This window comes from Dermochelys coriacea, chromosome 22, assembly GCF_009764565.3.
Source record: "Dermochelys coriacea isolate rDerCor1 chromosome 22, rDerCor1.pri.v4, whole genome shotgun sequence".
NCBI classification, from domain to species: domain Eukaryota; kingdom Metazoa; phylum Chordata; order Testudines; family Dermochelyidae; genus Dermochelys; species Dermochelys coriacea.
The window spans coordinates 14,697,136-14,720,253 of NC_050089.1; the positions used below are offsets into that span (position 1 = coordinate 14,697,136).

At 49.0% G+C, this 23,118-nt stretch overlaps 1 protein-coding gene and 1 long non-coding RNA gene across 7 annotated transcripts in view; one reads left to right on the forward strand and one right to left on the reverse strand.

Annotated features, from left to right (window-relative positions):
- Nucleotides 1-2,328: 2,328 nt before the first annotated feature.
- Nucleotides 2,329-17,294, reverse strand: LOC122457220. Its single transcript, XR_006276668.1, has 3 exons — nucleotides 17,189-17,294; nucleotides 15,861-15,959; nucleotides 2,329-2,424 (listed from the first exon to the last, which is right to left on the reverse strand). It is a non-coding gene; the product is annotated as an uncharacterized LOC122457220 (long non-coding RNA).
- A 2,390-nt stretch (nucleotides 17,295-19,684) lies between these two features.
- Nucleotides 19,685-23,118, forward strand: part of TTC12 (tetratricopeptide repeat domain 12) — a 32,852-nt gene continuing 29,418 nt past the window's right edge. Inside the window, exons 1-3 of one of the 6 annotated variants that reach the window (XM_043500977.1) lie at nucleotides 19,685-19,826; nucleotides 20,734-20,831; nucleotides 22,754-22,905. In XM_043500977.1, the coding sequence (XP_043356912.1) occupies nucleotides 20,768-20,831; nucleotides 22,754-22,905 (216 nt within the window). In that variant the 5' untranslated portion in view covers nucleotides 19,685-19,826; nucleotides 20,734-20,767. Of the gene's footprint in view, nucleotides 19,827-20,733; nucleotides 20,832-22,753; nucleotides 22,906-23,118 lie in introns of those variants that run through there. The other 5 variants (XM_043500975.1, XM_038380912.2, XM_038380914.2 and 2 more) reach the window with 5 other exon arrangements.

Genomic DNA, 23,118 nt, shown 5'->3' on the forward strand with positions numbered 1-23,118 from the left:
GCTGCCGGGGCCTGTTGGAGAGCTGTAGGGAAAGGTGTGTGCATTCAGCCCAAGTTCACATTAAAGGCAGCTGCCCCCAGGCACCTGGCAGGGCCATGGGAACTGTTAGGGTCCAAACAGACTTTGTAGTGGCAAAGAAAGCAAAAAAAAAAAAAAAACCCTCTGGACTCTGAAGGTTAGAGAGCTCACGGTGACTGTGGCTATAAGCCCGAATCACCAGGGCACAAGAAGGCTGGGAACAGTGCCACGCTCTGCACAGTGTCACTGGCCTTCCACAGCCTGGAGGGGTTTGAAATAATGCGACTGGCTCTGCCCATGCCACAGAAACTGCAATGCGATGGGGGTGACGCATACTCTTGGCTTGTGTGTTTGTTCATGGATGTGTCAGGTACAGGCCACAGGGTGGGTGGGGCTGGGTGGTTCTGTCTGTGCAGCTACTTGTACGGATGAGTGTGCTTGCGAAGCGGGGCCTTGTATGGGACGTGTGTGTGTGAGGTGCTACTGTGGCTGGACGTGCACCTGTTCCCCTCTTGGGACAGAATTTGAAGGGATGGTAGTGAAATATTTCTGGGTTGGAAGGGAGTTCTCCCAAATGTTGGGCCAGATTCTGACACCCTTGCCCACACTAAGTAGTGCCTTACTCTGTGAGTAGCACACTGGTTTATCTGAGACTGAGTCTGCTGGAATCACGTCCTCGGAGAAATTTAGGACGTCATTTTATCCAGCACAGTTACAAAGCAGGAACGTCGCATGGAGGCTTTTGTGACTGTTATTCCCTCTCCGCGTTAGCAGGAGCCCTCTTCCCTGGCAGCATGCCCTCTTCGCTTCCCTCTGCTGGGGCTGCTTGGCTCTGAGGTGGCATGGCCAGCCCGTGTGACATCAGCACTGTGACAATATTTATCTCCTTTTTGGTGTGAACAGGTGGGAAATGCTGCAGGTTTGTTACTATCGGTGTCACTGTTGCTTTTCCTTTCTGGCCATGAACTGGACTCTGTGGCAGTTGATTCTGAACTAGGAAACTAGAATGGTCAAATTAGTCAAGCCACAGGGACTGGCATGGCTCAGCACAAGGGCTGCCTCTATCTAAACCCTGATCTCCTCTAGGAAACACACCCGGAACTGGCTGCAGGGAGTGAGAATGAGTACAACTGAGCTAGTGCTCAGGGTTATGGCTTAACGGCAGATGCTGCCAAGACTTCTGCACTGTTTCAGAGATGTGCTTAAACCTTGCTCTGAGCAGACCTCTGAGGGTGTTTCTCCTCCTGGGACGGTACCTATTACCTAAGCACCGAAGTACCTTGGTGGGTCTCTGGCATTGTACCTTAGGCCCCCATTGTGGGGCTAATAGGGCTCGTGATCTGCCCTTTCTTTGTCTTGTCGCCTTGGACTGGGAGCTCTTGGTGGCAGGGACTCTCTCGCTATGTGCATGTACAGCATCTAGCACAAGAAGTCCCTGCTCTTGGCTGAGGCCTCTAGGTGCTACACTGACACTACTACTAATCGTCTTTTTCCGAGTGACAGCTGGCAGCATCCACTCATCCCCCGTGGAAGCAGCCCAGGAGGAGTGAAAGGACACAGCAATACTGCCCTGGGCCTTGAGGAGACAGACCCCGGGGTCGCTGGAAGCAGCAAGCCCAGTGCAGTCGGAGGTAGCCCTTTCTCTCTCTGCTGCTCCAGGCAGCCAGGTTCACTCAGCTGCAGGCCCAGGGAGGACCTTGGAGCGCTGGCTAATTAGCTGAGTGAATAGCCAGAGCTCAGGGTCCTGCCCGTGAAAGGGAGATGGATGAGGCTGCTGTATAGTGCTAGCTGGATAGGTGCAGCTCAGCAAATCCTCTTTATTTCCGCTCCATCTGTTCCCATATTGCTGAGCTGGGCCCTCTTCAGACATGCCAAGTGACCCTGCAAACCCAACAGGCCCGTCACAACTTTCTCAGCTCCTCTCACGCTCAGACATGTTGGGTGCTTTTAATAAGACTTGATTTACTGCTGACCTTTGGGCTCTGGGGTTGTTTCTGGGAGGCTGTGGCAGCTCCCAGACCTTGCAAGCACCACCCCGCAGCAGGAAGAGAGCAGACTCCAGGCCCAGCCTCCTCCCCCAAGAGTATTAGCACTGTGGTTGAGACAGGGCATGGAGACAGAGCCAGCAGCAGCCTGTGCTCCCTGCCCCGGAGCTTCCCGCCCCAGAGCTCCCAGTGCATCGTCTGGGGTTAGTGCACAGGCTCAGACCATGAGGTCAGCTGCAGGACACAGGAAGGAGGATTGCTAAACTCACCGCGTAGAAATGTTATTCCTCTCATTGAGTTAGGGGAACCCTAGAGATTCCTGAATCCCATCCTCTGACCCATGGTCCCCACTTGGTCTCCTGCCCCTCCAAAAGCTCCACCATCAGATTAGCCATTCTTGGAGCCTGCTCCCCCAGAGACCCTAGGGCAACAGAGACGGTCTTTGTAGAGTTGCCCCAGACCTTTTCTTAGTCTGAGGTTAAAGGCATTGTCTGTGCCACAGTCTCAGCCCCTGTTGATCAGGGACACTGGGACCAGCGTGGTGATGGTGTGAGGCATTTCCTGCCCCCAAGGGCTGCAGATATGGTGGTGATAGGGTGCTATAGAAACACAACAGCCTGGAACAAGCTGCTCCAAATGCTCGTGACCAAAACATTCCCCTCCCACTGCTGCTAGGGCAGAGCCCTCTCCTCATCATGGCAGAAGTAAGCTTAGTGCTCATGTCATGACTGGGCAGAGGGGCCCTGGTTAGCGAAGCCTGTTGCTTGCATACACAGCTCTGCCCATGCACCACTGTCCTGATCCACTATCCCCTGCTATACCAGCCCTGGGCTCCTCACCACAGCTGCACAGCTTGGCCGGTTCATTTCAATCCTGACCTGAAGCCCCCTGTTTTCCAGCCCTGCCTGCCTATCCTGCAAAGACTTCCAGCCCCATGGCAGGTTAGCAAAAGCAGGGAGGAAGCCTGAGGTTATGTCTACACTGTGCTCTGAAAATGGCAGCAGCAAGCCTCAGACTTTGGCTCTATAGACTGGGGCTCCCCATGTGGTGCTAACCCAGCTGCATAGACATTGTAGCTCAGCTCTGAAACCTGCCTCTCTCCCCAGGCTTCAGAGGCCAAGCTCCAGCCTCACTTGTTTTTAGCACCTAACACAAGCCCCGGTCTCCAGCCCCAGTTTGAGAGAGTAACAGGAAACACACCCAAAGGCGACCTTGTCCAGGACATGAGCTCAGGTCTAGGAAGGTGGGAGACTCCTTTATCAACCAGTCGCCTCAGTCAGGCCCTGTGTTAATTTGGGCTGAGCTGGGCCTGAAGTACTCTGTACGGGCAGGTGCTCCGTACGGTCTCTGGTTGGCAGAAGATCATGTGAATGACTCCAGCAGGGGCTGTTGCCAGTTTGTGCTGCCAAGCCACAGCCGGCTGGTAGCAGCTCCGTGTCATCGCTTGGCAGGCAGGGCTGATGGGTCACCTGGCAGCATGCAGAGCTCATGCTTTCTGGTGGTGCTAATCTGTTGTGATGGGAGCGATGCAGCCTGGTCCCTGAAACCAGCTCAGTGGCAGGGTGGCTCTGCGGGGCCAGTGCACACCAAGGTAAGGGAGCCAGGAGGGGGCCTTTAGGGACACTCCCTCCCTTTCCTGTGCCTCCCCTCTGCACTCAACCCCTTACCCAGGAGCAGGCTGGAGTCAGGGATTCAGGGGTGACAGAGGTTCCCAGGGGTGGACCATTTTGGAGCCAGCTTTTCCCTGCAGCAAAGCCTTATGCCCAGGGTTTGCCATTCAAGGCGCACTGTGTTAAGGAAAGTGTCTCTTTAAGGTCAAATATGCAAACACTGCACCAAACCCATCCCAGGTGCCTCTGTGTTGGAGCCTGTGGTGAGACACCAGAGGTGAATTAGGCCCATCATTAGCTACTGCTTTTAAATGAGAGTTCATGCACAAGCACACGCTAACTCTGTCACCTCTCGACACTTTGCAGCCGCCTCCTGGCCACTCACATCTCTATCTGAGAGCATGTGGGAAACTCTTGCTGGCCTCCCAGCTCAAACTGAGCAGCAGCTGCTGCAGCCCACGCTTCTATTAGAAATTGAAATGAGATTGGTTGCTTGGTGCTAAATTATGCTCTAGAGCTCCTTCAGCAACCTGACTGCATCAAATCTTCTACTAGGTGAACCCTTAGTAGGTTCTGGGGAAGATGGACTGACTGGTGATGTTCTAGATGGATCTCTCCATCCACCTCCACCCTATTAGGACTCTAGGTCAGGTCACAGGAGAAATGAGACCTGTGATTCTCCTGGATTTGCAAACTGCCCCGCCTGGAAGATAAAGTTGGAATTTGGAAATGTGTTCCATGCTAAGAATACGTTTCTGTTCCAGGAACCGGGCAAAGCCAATGTCGTAATTGATGAGCCAGATATTAAAATACAGCACTGCTATATTCATCTAAATCACAGCAGTGTGGCTATCAGAAGAAATCCTGCTTTAGACCATTTCTGTAGAATAGCGTAGTCATTTTTTATTAGTGGAAGCAGTTGTATGCTACCACTGAACCCCTACTTTGAATTCAAACAATGGAGCTCTGCTACAGGAAGCAGGTGTAGTTGCCTCCAAGGCACTGTTTGCTATGCTAAATTACCTGGCTTCGCTCTGCTCCAATGGGCATTTCCCATAGCATGCTGTCACCACACCCTCTGATTTAACACATACCCAGATCCAAACCATGTAAAAGCAGCTTCCATCCTGATCATTTGCTGTCATTATGGACACTGTTGTTGTTGCACTCGTAGAAGGTGAGGCTTTTAGAGATGCGAACCTAACCTGGCTTTATCACTTGGTGCTAGAACAGGAAGCTCACAAGGGATGAGGGAATTAGTGATCTTTAAGAGTCTTTGGGAGACCAATGAAAAAAAAATCACCTACCACAGGAAAACAACGAAGAGAAAATAAACGAGACACTGCTACAGACCATGTTAGTTCTGTGCCAATATTCTCTGTCTTTTACGCCCTTCTCAGCAAGGCAATTAAGTAGCTAATTAAGTTCCTAAATCATTGACAGTGTTGTGTAGCACCTCTGGAAAGCAGCCTGGTCTGGGCTTTCTGCCTTAGCTGATGGGATTTGTGCTGAAGATGTGTCCTTGCTACTCAGTTGGAGAGTGCTGGCCTGGGGCAAAGATATTTTGGCTGTCAATGGAGCCTACAGCTCAGCACAGAGTCAAGTGCCCAGCAAGCAGCAGTTTATTGGCTGATTTCAGCAACCAAGAGCTGCTCACTGGTTGCACAATGTGCTGAGGATGATGCAGAAGGCAGGTAGATCGGAGCTGGGTTTTTCCACCCTGCACAAAACTGTGGCTCTGCAGGCCACGGCCACCAACTGCTGGCACTTTCACGCTTTAGGCAACTGTGCAACCTATACAAGATGCCCCAAGCTGCCTTTAGCTCACATCCTTAGGCTCCAATTCTGTCCTGATTATGGTGTCTCTGGAATAAAAATTCTCCTGCACTGTGACAATACTCAGTTCCTTTGGCTGCTGAAATTTTCCATTACCCTATACACCACCCCTCCCTGACTCTGGTAGCAGGGCCATGTGTTAAGCGGGGACATGTACCCATCTGGAAGGTGACGTTGGTGCCGAACGACCCCAGGAAAGTCTATGGAACTGTTCTCTTGCTGCTGGCTTGGGTTCAGTTTAACCCTTTCACTCCTGGGAGGCTCTGTGCACTGGCTCTATCAAGTCAACTTTAGCAAGAGAACAATTCCATGGAAATTGGTGCAACTTGAGGATGCACCTGAATCAGTCATTGGCATCTGGGAAACCCCAGCTGCTCTACCTGGACGTATTTGGACTCTGCCTCTGTGCCAGGTACATTCAGCACTTCGGTGCTAGCCGGATGTCCCTGGAGCATTCAGCAGCTGACCAGTATGGTCTAATTCACCATGCCTGCAATGCTTGTCAGTGGAACTTAGCTGACCTGTTCTCCCCCGGCTCGGCACTTTGGGCTCTCATTTACAATGTGCAAAGGGCAGCCAAGGTGGGTCTAAACTGCTGCGGAATCAGAGCTCTTCTCTCCCTCACTGCTTTGATAGCGTTTTTAGGCTCTGTGCACAGGGGTAACTGCTGGCACAAGGTGCAATGCAATGCAATGCAGGAGTCATCTTAGTGTGCTCTACCCAGCCATGCCTACCACACTGGGCAGCAAGGCAGGTGCCTCTCAAAGGCATGTGTGATTCCTGTAGAGGATCTGAAAGAAGAAGATTCAAAGGGAAGGCTTAAGCAGACTCAGGGCTAAATTCAGCTGGATAGAGCTTCCCCACAGAGCCCGACTCCACCCCTGCACTGAGCAGCTAATGCTGTTATCTGCATCACCAGAGGATGCCAGGCTGTTTTCGGTGTGCGGAACTTGCAAACAAGGTAGGGGCTAAAGCAGCAGGGAGGGGTGTTTTAGAGCAGGGGGCATGGTTCTTGTTCCTGGCTTCACCACAGACTCACTGGGTGACTGCAGGTAAGTCGCTTCAGCTCTTGCTGCCTCAATTTCCCTGTCTATGAAATGGTGACAACATTACTGACCCACCTTTGTAAAATATGCTGAGGCCTACAGTGGAAAGGAGCTGTCAGTTCAAAGCACTGGTATTATCTGAGAAGTGCTGTGAGACAGCGTATCAGTGAAGTGAAATGGGAGGGGTGAGGTTTCTTTGCTGGAGGCTGGACTGAATCATCTTCTCCTTCCTAAGTGTTTCCCTTCTCCTCATCTCTCCAGCTTATTTAGCCTGTAAGCCCAGCATAACAAGGACTGTTAATCACTCTGCACAACATCTGGCACAATAGGGCCCTGATCTTGGTTGTCTCTAGGCACTAATGTAATACATCTAATAAAATTAGATCACAAGATTTCTCTTCCCCTTTAACAAAGCTTTGCTAAATTTAAGTTTTTGGAAACAAACGAGGCATTTCAGCCCAGGCCTTGTGGTATGCAATAGTTACTTATTTCCAAGGCGCTTGCCCTGAAAATAATTTCCTCCCCATGTAAATAATGGGTTACAATTCTATGGCTGTGCACCTCACAGCTTATTGAAGAGCTGCAATCAGGTCTAAAGCTGCCTTGGACAGGAGGCATGTCCTTGGGAAAGGGGCCCACAGCCTAGAGAGAAAAGTGCAAGGCATGTCGGACATCAGGCTGTTCTCTTCTCCATGAGCTCAAGTGCTGACAGACTAGGGCCAGACTACTGTAGGTACAAACTTCCTGTCCATTGGCCCATTCACTAATGTGTTTCAACTATGCCTTGTGGGGATCCCCCTGCAATAGGAGGCATGGAATTAAGTTTCTGTGGCCTTGGCAAACCTTACTCTGGCTGCCACTGAGTGGACTACACAGTGGCAGGTGGGGTTTTGTGCCATGGACACCTAGCTCACTAGGAACTGGGCTTAAATACCTCCAGCCTGTTTCACAATGGCCAATGTGCAGCCATAAGGTATGCTCTCAGGAAGGTGGGATGGAGTTGATATAATGACCCTAAAGATGAAAGGCTCCATTGTTGATTTCCTGGCCATTTTTCCCCACTTGCTCAGTGGGGTTCATTCATCACACCTGGCCCATAATGCACTCCAAGTCTCATGACTATTTATCAGTTAGGAAGAATGTGGTGGGTTCAGTAATCTCTGTGCACCTCCTTCCCCCCCCCCCCCCCCCGCTGCTGGTGATGGCTTATCTTAAGTGATCACTCTCCTTACAGTGTGTATGATAAAACCCATTGTTTCAGGTTCTCTGTGTATATATCAATCTCCCCTCTATTTTCCACCAAATGCATCCGATGAAGTGAGCTGTAGCTCACGAAAGCTTATGCTCAAATATATTTTAGTCTCTAAGGTGCCACAAGTACTCCTTTTCTTTGTGCACCATCATGAGTCATGTGGCATTCCAGGTCCATGCCTTATATTTAACACTGCAAGGGGTTGGGGGGGGGAATAATTTAAATGCATAGAGACAGAAGAGACTTAAACAGAGCATCACAGAGGAGAGGCAAAGACCCTCGAGTGGACAAAACAGACAAAAAAATATCATTTCAGCACTTTATCACCTACTTTTTTGACTCACAAATGTTGTACCCAGTAAGAAAAGCCTTACTTACCTCCATGTTCATCATCATCCAGTCTCCAAACCCTATACTCGCTCCATGTGGAGAATCTGTGCACTTGGCTCAGCTTGGGAAACTAAAAGGAGGAAAGCAAACCAAATATTTTGGCCTACCCGGAGTCCAAAATACAGTAGCTGCTGGGAAATAAGAGGTTTATTGATATAACGATGGGTGATTAGCATGCTTGTCTTTGTTCAAAGGTCCCATGGCACTTTCCAAGCATTGATTCATTATCACTGCACCCCTGGAGCTGTCAGCCATCAATACATGCCTAGAGACAAATACAACAGCCTGAATTCTGAACTGAGAATTATACAGACTGTTTGGCCTACCAGCATGCCAATTTTACAACTCATGTCATTGAGGCACAAGGAGAAGCAGAACCTACAGAAGGACGTACAACTACAACTTGGTCTGACCCCCATTGAAGTCAGTGGGAGTCTTTCATTGACCTTAATTTAGGGTTGGATTCTGTTGGTCTCAGAGCAAGGGATAGAACTCAGCATAAGAGATCACAGAGCTTGAATGCAGGCCTATGGGTCCCCAAGTGGTATGCAGACCATGACTGCCACCCGACAGATCTCTGGCACCAGCAGGGGAGGGGGCTAGTGTAACTCTGGCCCATCAGGGGCTCTGCCCATGAAGCTCCTGATTGGAGCAGACATCCGGCTCCACCAATTGGCCCAGACACACTACTTAAGCCAGAAAGAGGCACAGGAAGTTATCTGAGCAACTGAGTGAGGTCCCAATGGGCTGCTGCGCTGGACCAGACTATCTCCAGTCTGACCTTTGCAACTGCTAGCTCACTCTGGCTTGACCCCTGGCATGTCTGACTCCAACTCCAATCCTGAACTGACCCTCAGTGTGACTCCTGACACGGATTCTGGCATATCCTTTGGTGTGACTCCCAACTTTGGCCTTGAAACCTTGGGGTGATTCTGACTCTGGCTTTGGTTCCTGGCTTCTAAGTGCGGATCTGACCACCTATGCCCTGGTCCCTGCACCCCAGGAGTCCCGATTCTTGATGTCCCTGCTGGAACCACTAGGTCAAACAGTGCACATATCCATTTCCTGTTAGAGATGGACAATATGAACCTGACCAGCCTATGCCAAAATGTAATGGTGGGCTTTTCACAAGTGCCAGCATGCATGGGAGCACAAGTCTCACTGAAAGCCAGTTTGCTATCTGCACTGAAAGGCAATGGGACTTGTGTCCTTGAAAATCCCACCATAAAGAGATGCTAACAAGTCTTTTAAGCCCCAAACTTAACTGTTAGCTCCAGTGGGGAGGGGGCTGGGGAAAGCCCTGTTGGACTGTAACTCTGTCACTGTTTGCTGCAGAAGAAAGGGGTTATTACACATACAGCAGGAGGGGAACCACAGGGGCATGTGGTAGAGAGTGGAGAAGTGGGGCCCCTAGGAGAGCTTCCCTCATGCACTGGCCTTTGCATTTACATTAGGTGGCAGCACCAGCAAATCATTTGCCAACCACCTTCTACATAGCACAGACCTCAGAGATGGAAGAGACTTTGCAGACCCAGCCCAGCTAGTCAATCTCCCTGGGGCCAGTGCAGAACTGGTTCCTGCAGTATAGCCTCCTGAGCTCGCCAGGCGTTGCTTTCCCGTTGAATGTCTGGATAATGTCGAGGTCTGGATAATGCTCCTCCCCAACAACAGAGTTCCCATCCCCAAGGTGTTTGGACCCTGTCACAGAGAAGACAGTGAGGGCCAGTGGGTGGAACACAGGTAAGGGGTCTCCCAAATTGGTATGGAAGTGAAAACACTGTGGGATTCCTTCCCTTGGTATAAATGATTCTTCATAGTCTGATAGCGCTTAAGGCCAGCAGGGACCATTAGATCATCTTATTGAGTACCTGTAGAGCATAGGCTATTAAATTGCACCCACTTTCCCTTGTATTGAACCCAATAACTTGGATTTTCTGTAACATGAGTTCTGTGACTAATTCTGATGCAAATAATTTTCAACACTAGACTTGACTGAGGCACCCCCTTTGGGTGGAATGTGGGTGATCATGGGATTAAAACAATGAACCTTTCAGAGTTACAGCTAGCTGCTTGTTTTGTGTGGGTAGATGGTGCCACTCTGTGGCCCTTTCAATAGTCACAGGTTTCCAGATCACTGAGGGGGAAAAAAAGCCATGCTGACAAAGATCTTGCTGGTGAAACCTCTGACTCCTTGTCACTCCTTGTCACATATATTTATATGTATAATATATATTAAAACAGTTTATGCCCAATAGCCAGGTATTGTGATCTTCTTAACTCTCAGGAACTAAGCAGGGTGAGTGCAGATCAGTCCTTGGATGAGGGTTCATCCAGGAGCACTTACAGGATGTGGGACATGGTGTGCAGTAGAGCTAATAAGGTAATGACATCAAGAAGGTTCAGGGGTTCAATGCCAGTTTAGCTTCAGTCTTCACTAAAAAGATTAACAAAGGGGAAGGAATGCAAGCTAAAATAGGGAAAGAACAGGTTAAAGAATATTTAGAAAAGTTAGAGGTATTCAAGTCAGCAGGGCCTGATGACATTCATCCTAGAATAAGTAAGGAACTAGCTGAAGCAATTGCAGGACCACTAGCAATTATCTCATTGAACTCATGGAGAATAGAGGACTAGAGAAGTGCAAACATAGTACCTATCTTAAAAAAGGGGGAACAAAAAGGAACTGGGGAATCAGACTAGTGAGCCTAACTGATATCTGGAAAGATAGTAGAACATGTTATTAAACAATCAATTTATAAGCACCTATAGGATAATCGGGTTAAGGAATAGCCAGCATGCATTTTTCAAAAACAAATCATGCCAAACCACCCTAATAGCCTTCTTTGACAAGGTAACTGTCCTAATGGATAGGGTATACCAGTAGATGATATATATCTTGATTTTGGTAAGGCTTTTGAAACAGTCCCACATGCCATTCTCATAAGCAAACTAGGGAAATGCAGTCTAGATGAACTTACTGTACAATAGGTGCCAACTGGTTGAAAGACCACACTCAGTCATTATCAATGGTTTGCTGTCAAATTGGGAGCATGTATCTGATGGGGTTCTGCAGGGGTCAGTCCTGGGTCTGGTACCATTAAATATTTTCATTAATGACTTGGATAATGGAATAGAGAGTATGTTTTTAAAATGTGCAGAGGACACTAAGCTGGCAGGGGTTGCATTGTAAGCACTTTGGAGGACAGGATGAGAATTGGTCTGAATTCAGCAAGGTGAAATTTAAGAAAGGCAAATGCAAAGCACTACACTTAGGAAGGAAAAAATCAAATACACAACTACAAAATTGGAACTAACTGGTGAGGGAGTAGTACTGCTGAAAAGGATCTGGGGATTATAGTGGATCACAAATGGAATGAGAGCCAACAATGTGAAACAGTTGCAAGAAAGGCTAAATATAATTCTGGCGTTTATCACAGGAGGATCATATGCAAGACAGGAGACAATTGTCTTGTTCTGCTGGGCACTACTGTTGCCTCAGCTGGAGTACTGTGTCCAATTCAGGGTGCATGTGGATAAATTAGAGAGAGTCCAAAGAAGAGCAACAAAAATGATACAAGTTTAGAAAACCTGACTTAGGAGAAAAGGTTAAAAAAATTGGGCATGTTTAGTCACGAGAAAAGACTCAGAAGTTCCCTGGGAACAGTCGTCGTAGAGGTGAAGGGCTGCTCTAAAGAGGGCAGGGATCAGTTGTTCTCCATGTCCATTGAAGAGAGGACAAGAAGAAATGGGCTTAATCTGCAGAAAGGGAGATTTAGGTTACATATTAGAAAAAAATGTAATCTAAAAAAGTAATTAAGATCTGGAATAAGCTCCCAAGGCAGGTTGTGGAATCTCCATCACTGGAGGTTTGTAAGAACAGGTTAGACAAACACCTGTCTGGAATGGTCTAAGTCAGCGGTTCTCAAAGTGGGGGTCATGACCCCATTTTGATGGGGTAACCAGGGCAGAAACCCCCAGCCAGGAACTCCAGGGTTGGTGGTGGGGCTGAAGCGGATGGCGGATATGGTGGATTTTGTAGATATGGACTTGTAATGCAATTTTTATTTAAAATACTAACTATTCTGAGTAACACAGGGCACTGGGGTCATGAAGTAATTTTTCTTGTCAGAAGGGGGTCATGGTACAATGAAGTTTGAGAACCATTGGTCTAGGTTTACTTGATCCTGCCTCAGCACAGGGGCTGGACTCAATGACTTCTGAGGTCCCTAGCAGCTCGACATTACGGTGATTCTGTGCTAATCCACCCCCACTTCTGCTTGCTGATCTATGGCTGCTCCTCTTGATGAAGGATCGCCCCCACCTGGCCCAATTTCTGCACAGAGGGTGCATACCTGGGACCCCAACTTGCTGAGGGAGGGAGGTTTAACCCTTTCACCTCTTAACACAGGATCGGATCTCTGCACTCTCCTGCAAAATGTCACTTACAGGACCCATGGCATATTGTTACCCAGCTTTGGATACTCAGTCTTGGGGACAGGGACACGACCGCTCTTTGCACCTCTACAGTCCCTTCCATGCATGGATCTCAACACACGCTGCAAGCACCCAGCCTCTGAGTGAGCCAGAGAGCCGGCAGGGTGGTCTCAGTACAGCTGGTCACAGATCTTGTGATTACTAGTCTCCACATGGTGGAGGTAGTGCTCCATTTTCATCCTGGGTGCATGAGTGCAGCTCAGTTACATGGCTGGCCTGTTGAATGCTCAGAATCCTCTGCATAGAGACTTCCAAGGGCCAAAGCTCAGTATTCCCTGACCTTATGTGGCCACTGGCCTTTTGCCGTGTTGGCTGCAAACCTAAAGGCATCAGAGGGGACAGCAGAGCTAGCTTGGTATGATGCAGGGAAGATGTTTTCTAGCTTTAGGATTTTCTGCAGTGCCCATTACCATGGTACGAGTTCTCTAGAACCCCACTTTCTAGAGTCCACCTTTCTGATGCTGGTAATTTATGGAAATCAAGGGGAAGAGAGGTCTATGTGAGGAGAGGGAGGGGGAAGCTATTATCTGAGATGAGTGATGTGTGGCACTGGTAGAAGAGTGTACAGGCATTTTCTGGGAGCGGAACTACTGCATACTCCTCCCAGGAGAAGGGCTCACCTCAAAATCCTCAACATGGTAGCGTAACAAATGAAACGGTAACCCAGAGTACAGGCAACTCTCTCTGGCTAAGGCCTGAGCCACTTCCTCTCTGAGCAGGAAACAGCCCCTCAGGCCTGAGAAATCTCTGAAAAGCCATGCAGTCACCCAGCCAAAATCTTTAGCAGCATGCACTGGTGTAACCATGTTAAATAAACAATAGAGGACCAGGAACAACAATCCAATAGTCCTCCAGCCCCCTAAGTAAGATGGTAAGAAACTGAGATGGGATATGACCCCCTTTAATGGTTGCTCCTAGTGCTGCATGCTACATCTCTTGCATTACTTAGCTGCTTTTCCATACACTCTGTCTTTTGCTGTACCCCCAGCCAAATGCATCCTTAGATCACACTGGCTTTGTGCAACAAAATGGAAACAAGGACACACAGGGTGCTTATCAGTCAAGGAAACAGCACAGGCCTATCTGCTGCTGATTGGGAATCCATGGTGCAGAGTTATGCAGGAGGAAAGCCTTGGGAATTGACTGCATTCTGTCCAGCTCTATGGTCTGTCATCAAACAGGTCTAAGCCATCCTCACAGTTTCCAACCCTCCTTTGGATTTCCTCCTCCCTGTTCCTCTGTAGAAAGTTAATGCTGTGGCCATTCAAGGCACAATGAAAACAAAGCTCACATTTTTAACCTGGGTCACTGATGCATGTTGACCTTTATACCAGGAATGTATGTGAGCAGAGTGCAAGATGCTCCGAGAGAAGGGGTGACCGCAGGAAGTAGCACAATAGCCAGGGCGGGGGGGAGGGGAGAAGGACCATCCTCCTCCCAACCCCAAAGACATGGGATGGACTAGGTATACTTAACCCTCCCTCAGTGCAGGGGGGTGGGCTAGAAGACCTCTTGAGGTCCATTCCAGCTCTGCATTTCTATGATGCTGCTTGGTGCAATCTGATAATTTATGTAAAGCTTACTCAAGCTAGCTTTCCCCCTTTCTCCTGTGCGGGAGCAGAGACATTCTTGTTCCCTTTAAACCTGCTAGCTCTGGGCCTTCCATATATTATTCTTGATCACAGCAGTGGCACCGAGAATCTCTTGTCAAGGCTCCAGAGTGCTAACTACTGTATATGCAGGCCTTGTCCCATAAAGCCAACTTGGTCAGTGACAGGACACAAGGGGTGGATAAAGCAAACCTGAGAGGGGATGGCAACATAGCAGTAATAGGAGCATCATGTCTAGGCCTAGACTCATTGCAGGTGCAGTTTAGCTGGAGACTTGCAATATTTGGTATATAAGGAGGAACAGTGGACACACTGAAGCTGGTGCTAAGTAGATGAGATGCCAGGCTCTCAGAGCAAAGAATCAAATTAAGTTTCATGAAGGTGATCAGAGGCAGTTACAATAAATCCCATGTACTCAGTCAGGTCTTGATCCTGAGCACGCTAGCCCAGTAGAGAGACATGTGCATCCTCCCATTACTTAAATGGGTTCTACCCATGTCTGTCTGTGGCCTCTCACCACACCACACTATTACAGTACAATTTCTTCTTCACACCAGCTAGGGATCTGGCCCCCGCTCTTAATGGACCATCCCCCACCTGGGTCCTCATGAACCGGACAACTTGAAGAAATCCACCCCGTTATGAAAAGGAAGGCTAAAGGGGGTGGAGATTGTTGAAGCTGATAAAATGAGCACACGGTGTTTTCTATTTTTCACTCCTCACAACCAACTTTGACCCATTTAATGGCCAGCAGATCAGCTTCACATTCCAACACCAGCCATGGGCTCCCTCTCCTGTTCAACTAGTGCTATGTTTTAACCAAAGAGGTCTCCTTAATTTGCTGTCAGGTTGCTGAAGCATCTTGGTCCCCTGAAGAAAAATAGCAAGGGCTGACGTGACCCCCTCGTGTTTGTTTATAGGAGATGAACTCACAGCAAGTATAGACAGCAACTCCGGTCATTGTACATCTAACTGGATGTGTGTTTCAGTGATTTGCCAAACAGAAGACAGCAGCAGCAGGAGATTTCTCTTTTTGGTTTGCAACAAAATTGCAAAGCAAGTGCAGACCCATTTATTATGGGAAAACCTGGAGGCACTTCAACAAGGCTGCGGAGCAGAGAAAACATTTGTGTGACATTTCAAGCCAATAAATTATTCAAGGCTGGGAGGAAAGATGCCGAGAGTGGATACGTATCATCCTAGAGAGCAGGAGCCCCATTGTCTGTCAAAGGTATCCCTCACTGGCTCAGCTGAAAGCTCTTAGTTGCAGGGAGCATGTCTGCCTTGCTGTGTAACACTTATCACAGATGGCCCCAGGGTGCAACTGAAATAAGGTCAGAAGGACTTTTCTAAAAAGTGGGGGGGGGGGGGGGGGGAAGAGGCAGCTGTTAAAGAATGTGTAATGGAACAGCACATGTAAAAAGAGACCCAGAAAACATGTTTCTTCCTGGGGCAGTACATCTCAAAGCCCTAAGGGTAGCCTTCAAAATAGTCCAGCAGTCTCTAGGCAGAGGAAACTTCACCCCTGCACAGAGAGCCTGCCCAAGGCTTTAATCACCAACTAACCACCACATTAAGGTGTTAATGACCACATTAAGGGCTGAGGAGGGATTGATCAGTACCTGGGAACCTCAGCATGGGTTGAATTTCATCTGGAAGGCTGAGTTTTCCATGTTGTGTTTTGATTGCTTGAGCAACTTTGAGCATTGCCAATTATCAGCCTGGGGAGAGGAGTGTGAGAAATTAACACGATTGTTTCACACCTCCCAGTAAATAAGCAAGTAGGGAGCAGAGGGCATTTCTTTATGTAGCCTGCCCTGCCTTGTGAGCAAAGGGGAAGCATTCCAGAGACCATCTTGGGCATGGCCGATGGGCTGCTCTGATGGGGGAGAACACTCCACATTCCTCTCCCAGCCTGCGCTGCTGCTCTAAGAGCTTGCAACAGGTCTAAGTTGATGCTACCTCACCAGCAGCATCATGCACAAACTCGTCACATTGCTTCTCTTTCCTGATCACACTGGAAAGTGATTAAACAGGCAGAACACAGCTTCCTTGTCTGCAGAGCAAGCTCACAGGGAGCACCAACCCCCAGAGGAGCTAATTACCAGCAGATAGCATTGGAGATGATCGCTTATCCTGAGACGTGGGCAGCATACACCTGCCTTATGCCTGTGGTCCACATAATGGACTATATATGAGCACTTATCAAGTCAGTCTCCCAAGAGCAGCCAAATGCTGGTGTTGCTTATAAAGCAGATAGTAATTGTCTCTAATTGATGTTTTACTCCCACTGTGATTAAAATCTGCACTCTGAGATGTACAGAAACATGGGCTTTCACCATATGATAGAAAGGGACAAGGGTGATGGTTGAGGTACAAAAGCCAAGCTCACATTCTAGAGATGACATTTAGAGTGGGGGACTCCCAGCCAGAGATCTGGGGACCTATTCCCAGCTACACCACTGTTTCACTGTGACTTTGAGCCAATTATTTGTGCATCAGTTTCCCTGCCCTGTGAAGTTTGAGGGACTTAGGCAATGTCTAAAACAGGTTGGAGCAAGGATGAAAACTCACAGGCTAAAACTCCATTCAGCCAAGGCCAAGTTAATGGTGCTAACATTTATAGCAGGGAGGGGGGCAGTTGTTCAGGAGCCACATAGCATGGAAGACCTGTGTCTGGAGGTGGGATGTGAATAGGAGAGGAGTCAGATAGGCACAGAGAAGCAAAAGGTTTGTTCCACATGGTTAGAGTGTGTGGCAGAATGGCCCATGTTAGTATGGTGGGTCCTATGCTTTTCTTGGTAGGGGGCTAGAACACCACTCTTTTCCCCTGCTCTTGGGATGCTAAGGACCCCACTAGTAGCCCAGGAAGGTGATAAAAGAGGGAAGCAGTCTAGATTTGCACCTCACTCTGAGCCACAGCCCCTCTCAACCCCTACAGGTTTCTTACCCTCTTTCCCCTTGGGTAGGGTTACCCTCAGTCCTTGATGCTGGGGAAGGAGTCTCCCTTCTTCTCTGGTCATTCAACTCTTAGCAACACACCACCAAACTCCAGTTCTCTCTCTTTCCTCACACCTGCCTAAAACCCTATCTGCCTAAAACAGGGTTTTTTTATTAGGTTCCTGATAATTGACTACTGGTGCTCCAATTAACCTGTAGTAACCTTCTTTAGTCTACAAGGTACCACGCCTTAATTAGACTAGGTCTTATATATCTCCCCTTGACCACTCTCCCGCTGCCCCTCTGGCTCTGTTGTATCACAGTGGACCGATAGAAAGCAGGCTAGTAATTAGGGAGCTCTAGGATGTTTGAAAGGTTATGGTTGTGTGCACAAGGGGGGCCTGTGCACCAGCTGGCAGAACCCTGTTTGGACCCACTTTACATGGGGACTGGGGAATGTCAGCCTGGGGAAAGGAGCACCATTATGATAGTTCTGGGGATTTTGCTGCATTCTACTTTGCAACATCCAGCAGCTGTGTCTTCCCTGAGACGGGTATTGTAAGGGATACATTACAGGGTTCCTTCCACTGGAGACCTTTCAAGTGCCGAGGCAAAAGACAGCTACAGCAAATGCTTGTTGCTCCTGCAAAAGGCCAGCAACTTAGTTTTGGGGAATACAGCAAAAGTTGGGGATTAGTGCATATCAGATTTTTGCTTTGCAGACCGGCCATGGAGCAGTAATGTTCTCACCTCAAAGCATGGGACCCTGAGCTTCAGGGCTGGGGCTTGGTACCTGGCACTGCAATGCTGTCTTAGGGCTTTTCAAGACCAGGAGCTGTTTCAACCTCCCTGGGCAGGAGCTTTCCATCTTGAAGCCTCTGTTAGGAAATGTTCCTGTTTGATTTGCTGCTGTTTGATTCCTGTCCATGACTAGGAGGGTCATCTAAAGAAAATCATTATCAGAATTGTATTTGCAAAGAAAAGGTCAACAAAATGTTGCAACAGTCATATGAAATTTTTGTTCTATAAAGTCAAAATACTCTCATAATCTGGGTATCCAGTTTTGCTTACATTGGTGTTCTTGTGTTACATGAACTCATACTTTGCATTTCTGTACTGTAAATATCCTTTGCTTGAGGATATCAAAGCACATTACAAACACACAAACTGAAGCAAAATGAAAATGATTATTTGTACTGCAGTAGTACCTAAGTACTCCACACGTGAACCATGACCCTGTTGTGCTAGGTGCTGTACAACAAAAAGACAAGTCCATAGAAAAATCAGTATTTCCAAGTATTTTTTCCATTGAGACGTGATGATAGAAGCAAGAAAGACCAATTTCTAGTTTCACGTGAGCAAGTTTATCTAGGCTTAAAAATAAAATTCTAGTTTCCCTGAGTAAGTGTTACAACACAGATGACAGTGTAATGTGATTTCTAGTTTGGTTCCAACTTGATATACAATGAGAACAAAGGGCTTTTCTATATTTCTGCAATGCCTACTTGGTTCTTCAGAGTGAACACTTGCCACTAGACAGCATGAAAATGAATCATCATTTCTGACAGAGAATGATAGTTTTCCTCTTCTGTATCAACTGAATGTTCACAGGGGGGATTTCTGACCCGCTCCTTGTTGACAATTATTATTGAGTGTTTGATGACAGTTGTGGGTTCACCTCATCATGAGAGCTCGCTCTTGTTTCTTGTCTCTCTTGTCACATCATCTGAAAACACCATTAAATAAAATGTGCTCTTTAAGAGAAAATAGCTGTTGGCTGTCCCTCAATGAGCGAATAAATCCATAGAGTGAGAAGTGAGGGAGGAGGGCTTCTTTTTAGAGTTCATAACTTAACTAAAATAAAGATACAATTCTGAAGGCCCAGGGTCATTGATGGAGTCGTGGCTGGTGCTGCGGGGCCCAGTGGGCAGCTTTGGTTGAAGCTGTTTCTATATAACAGTCTCTGAATACGTTGCCAGCCTTGGAGACAGAGTGCCCGTACATTGATTGGCTTTGAGGGCAGGAGAGGACACTGCCTGGTCACGGACTGGCAATGGGCACGCAGTCCCCTGCGATTAACCTGGCTGCACCGGATCAGTAACAACCGTGTGGGGCGCTGAGCCGCAGGGTGTGGTCATGGGCTCTGGCTGCTGCCTCTGACCAGGATCTGGCTGGGCGGCGGCGGAGGCTGGCAATGGGCTGTTGCAGCAGGAGGCTTATGGGGGGGCGGGGGGGCAATGCCTGGCCAGGGGGCTGGGGGCTCGCTGCAGGAGGGTGGCGCTGCCCAGGCTAGGGGGGCTCGCTTCTGGGGGTGAAGGGGAGGGGCTTTCATGGCGCTTTACAGGCCCCTCCAACCCCATTGGACAAGCCTATGACCTCTGCCCCCTGACCTCTGCCCCCGCCCAGGTTCTTTCTGCAGCCTGATCCCTCTGAGGGAGCCCCGCCCATCCCGGCATAGCACCGCCTCCGCCCTGAGGCCCCGCCCACCGGCGGCCGCTATTGGCTGCGCCTTCGGACGGCGCCGCGGCAGCCCCAAGGGAGGAAGGGGCGGAGCATCACGGGCTCGTTACCGAGGCGACCAGGAGGACGCTGCTGACCCGGTAACTGCCTGGCTTCCGGCCGGGGTGAGCAGGGACCCCGCCCCCCCCCTCCCCAGCCCCCCACCGCCCCCCTCCGCGCAGCCCCGCCTCTCCCCAGCCCCCATCGCTCCTCACCCGCCCCCCTCCGCGCAGCCCCCCCTCCCCAGCCCCCATCGCTCCCCTCCGCGCAGCCCCCCCTCCCCAGCCCCCACCGCCCCCATCTGCGCAGCCCCGCCCTCCCCAGCCCCCATCGCTCCCCTCCGCGCAGCCCCCCCTCCCCAGCCCCCCATCGCTCCCCTCCGCGCAGCCCCCCCCAGCCCCCACCGCCCCCATCTGCGCAGCCCCCCCTCCCCAGCCCCCATCGCTCCCCTCCGCGCAGCCCCCCCTCCCCAGCCCCCATCGCTCCCCTCCGCGCAGCCCCGCCTCTCCCCAGCCCCCATCGCTCCTCACCCGCCCCCCTCCACGCAGCCCCCCCTCCCCAGCCCCCATCGCTCCCCTCCGCGCAGCCCCGCCTCTCCCCAGCCCCCCATCGCTCCTCACCCGCCGCCCCCTCCACACAGCCCCGCCTCTCCCCAGCCCCCCATCGCTCCCCTCCGCGCAGCCCCCATCTCCCCAGCCCCCATTGCTCCCCACCGCCCCCTCTGCATAGCCCCCACTTCTCCCCAGCCCCCCATCACGCACCACCGCCCCCTTTGCACAGCCCCCGCCTCTCCCCAGCCCCATCACTCCTCACTGCCCGCCCCCCTCCGCGCAGCCCCTGCCTCTCCCCAGCCTCCCTCGCTCCCCACTACCCCCTCTGCGCAGCCCCCGCCTCTCCCCAGCCCCCATCTCTCCTCACCGCCCGCCCCCTCACGCAGCCCCCTCCATGCAGCCCCCACCTCTCCCCAGCCCCCCATCGCTCCTCACCCACCAGCCCCCTCCGCGCAGCCCCATGTCTCCAGCCCCCCATTCTCCTCCTTCTGTTATTCCTTCCTCTAGGTTCCAGTCCTCCCCCTTAGTCATTCTGTACCATGATGACTGATGAGCTGGAGGAGGGAGATTTGCAGAAATTCCTGAGAGATGTGGATGAAATTAGTAAGTGTACTGTAAACATGGTGGGGCAGATTTACACTTGGTCGGAGTGTTGCTCAGGTGAAGTCACTGCGTTAAGGACAGCATTGACTTCTGGTTTTAGTGCCCAGCTTAAGATATTTGCAGAGATACTGAGCTCCTAACTCCAGCTGATCTTGATAAGAGCTGTGAGTGCTTAGCCCCTCTGAAAACCAGACCCAAATGGTCTTTAGTTGGGCACCAGGTAACAGAACAGTCAAAATCAGACATTGCTTTAGAAAATGTTGGCTATGATCTTTCCTTATGTATAACAATGTTTATAAAAATACTCTCATAGAGTGAGGCCCCAGTGCTGAAAGCAGTGGGGCACTTCATGAATGCAGGGGTGTGCCTTCAGGCAGTAACTTCCAGGAATGGGGGTCTTAGTAGCTGGGCTAGCAAACAAAGAGGTGAAATTCAAAAAACTGGAGTTTTTGATAAGTGATGGTAATAGATGGCATTTCTATAGCCCCTTTCATCTGAGGATCTCAAAGTATTTTGCAGACATTAACTTATGAAGCCTCATAACACCTCTGTGAAGTAGCTAAGGGACTCACCACTGACTTGTAGCCATCTCTGGAAGGATTGCCACTGTTTTTTTTAGCAGAACATAGGAATCCTATGCAGCAGTTTAGGACAGGAAGTAAAATAGAAGAATAATATAGCCACTTGAAACTGCAGCAGAAATTTAGGTCTAAAAGGGAATTACCTGAGAGACCCGCATATTTGTCTTTCTCACTAAGATTGGAAAACTTCATTGATTTCCAAATGACAGCAGTGTGCGTTATGGTTTGCGAGGCTTCTTTTGTGTTCTCTCCTGTTGCTGTTTCTGAAGTTAGACTCCCAGCCAGAAGCAAAAGAAAAAAGTGTCTTTGGCACTGAACGTATAACAAATGATAAAAAATAAATCAAAATGTACCCAAATAGGGGATTTTGTATTTTAAACAGCAAAAAACTCTGTATTTTTGAAACTGCTTTATTTTTATCAGTGAAATTTGATCCTTGGGCATCTACCCTCACTGAAATGCTGGTTATTGTGTCACAGTATTGCCTTAATCTTTGTTCAGTGATAAATACCCAAATAGAAAACCGAAATCATTTGAGGTGGACAAATAAAGAGAATTAGAGAGCAAAGGGAAGAAAAAACAAAAGACGAAAAGATCATACAGTTTTGATCACTGTGTTCAGTTTTTGAAATCTCTGAGTGCTTGGAGATGTGAATCTTGCCAGGTACTGGCAATGGTTCTAAATGCCTCCGGTTATTATTTTATTTTTAGAATCATGTAAATCATTGGTAGAACTTAGAGATGGGGAAAAAACTTGTTAGATTGAGTCCGTCCCCCTGCTAACATTTGGAGTTATAACCTATGGAGGGAGTATCGGATATTAAACTGAAGCTACCCTGAACCATAGCCAAAAGGCCAAGGACAGATGAATTTTTTTTTAGTTTATAAATGTTGTCCTTGTCATCTGTATGTTACATCAAGTCTTTTAGTGCACATCTACACTTGACCTGGAGGTGTGATTCCCAAGTTGAGGAGACATACTCTCACTGGCTATCATTGAATAATCACACTACAAATAGAATGTAGCCATGGAAGCACAAGCTGTGGAATGAGCCAGCCACCCTGAGAATGTGTGTAGGATCTCAGATGGTTATAAACTGGCTAGCTGCCATGAGTACCATAGCTTGTGTGGCTGTGTTTAGTGTGCTAGCTTGATGAGAACTAGTGTACTGTCTCCACCAGCTGGGAATCACATCCCACCTCAGATCATGGGCATACTCTCAATCATACATTCAGCTCCTTCTGGCTTCAAAGGCATGTGTAACCAAAGGGAAAACTTGATTCCTGGTCTCTCTGAGTTCATTTTATTTCATGTTTGTTTGTTTGTTTGTTTGTTTTTAGCCAACTTGGTTCAAGGCTTGAACTCCTCAGACCCCGCTGTCCAGGAAAAAGCCATCTCTGATACAGAGAAAAGACTTCATCTCCAGGAGGTCAGAGATGATGGAGAATGCAAGACCAAGTTGAACAGAACAGTTGTTAACTCACAAGATGTGGTAAGACTTATGATCTCTTTTCGAGTATCAGATGTAGGCAGTTAGTCTTTCAAATGATATAAGTGCAGCTATCTTGCCACTTATGCAAACCCAAGACAAACCTCGTAAGTATTGTTACAAATACAGGTCGAATGTAGCTTAAACCTATGTTTAATTTTCCTCACTGGAAAGCATATGAGAGAATACCCCACATCATGTTTTACAGCCTGTACC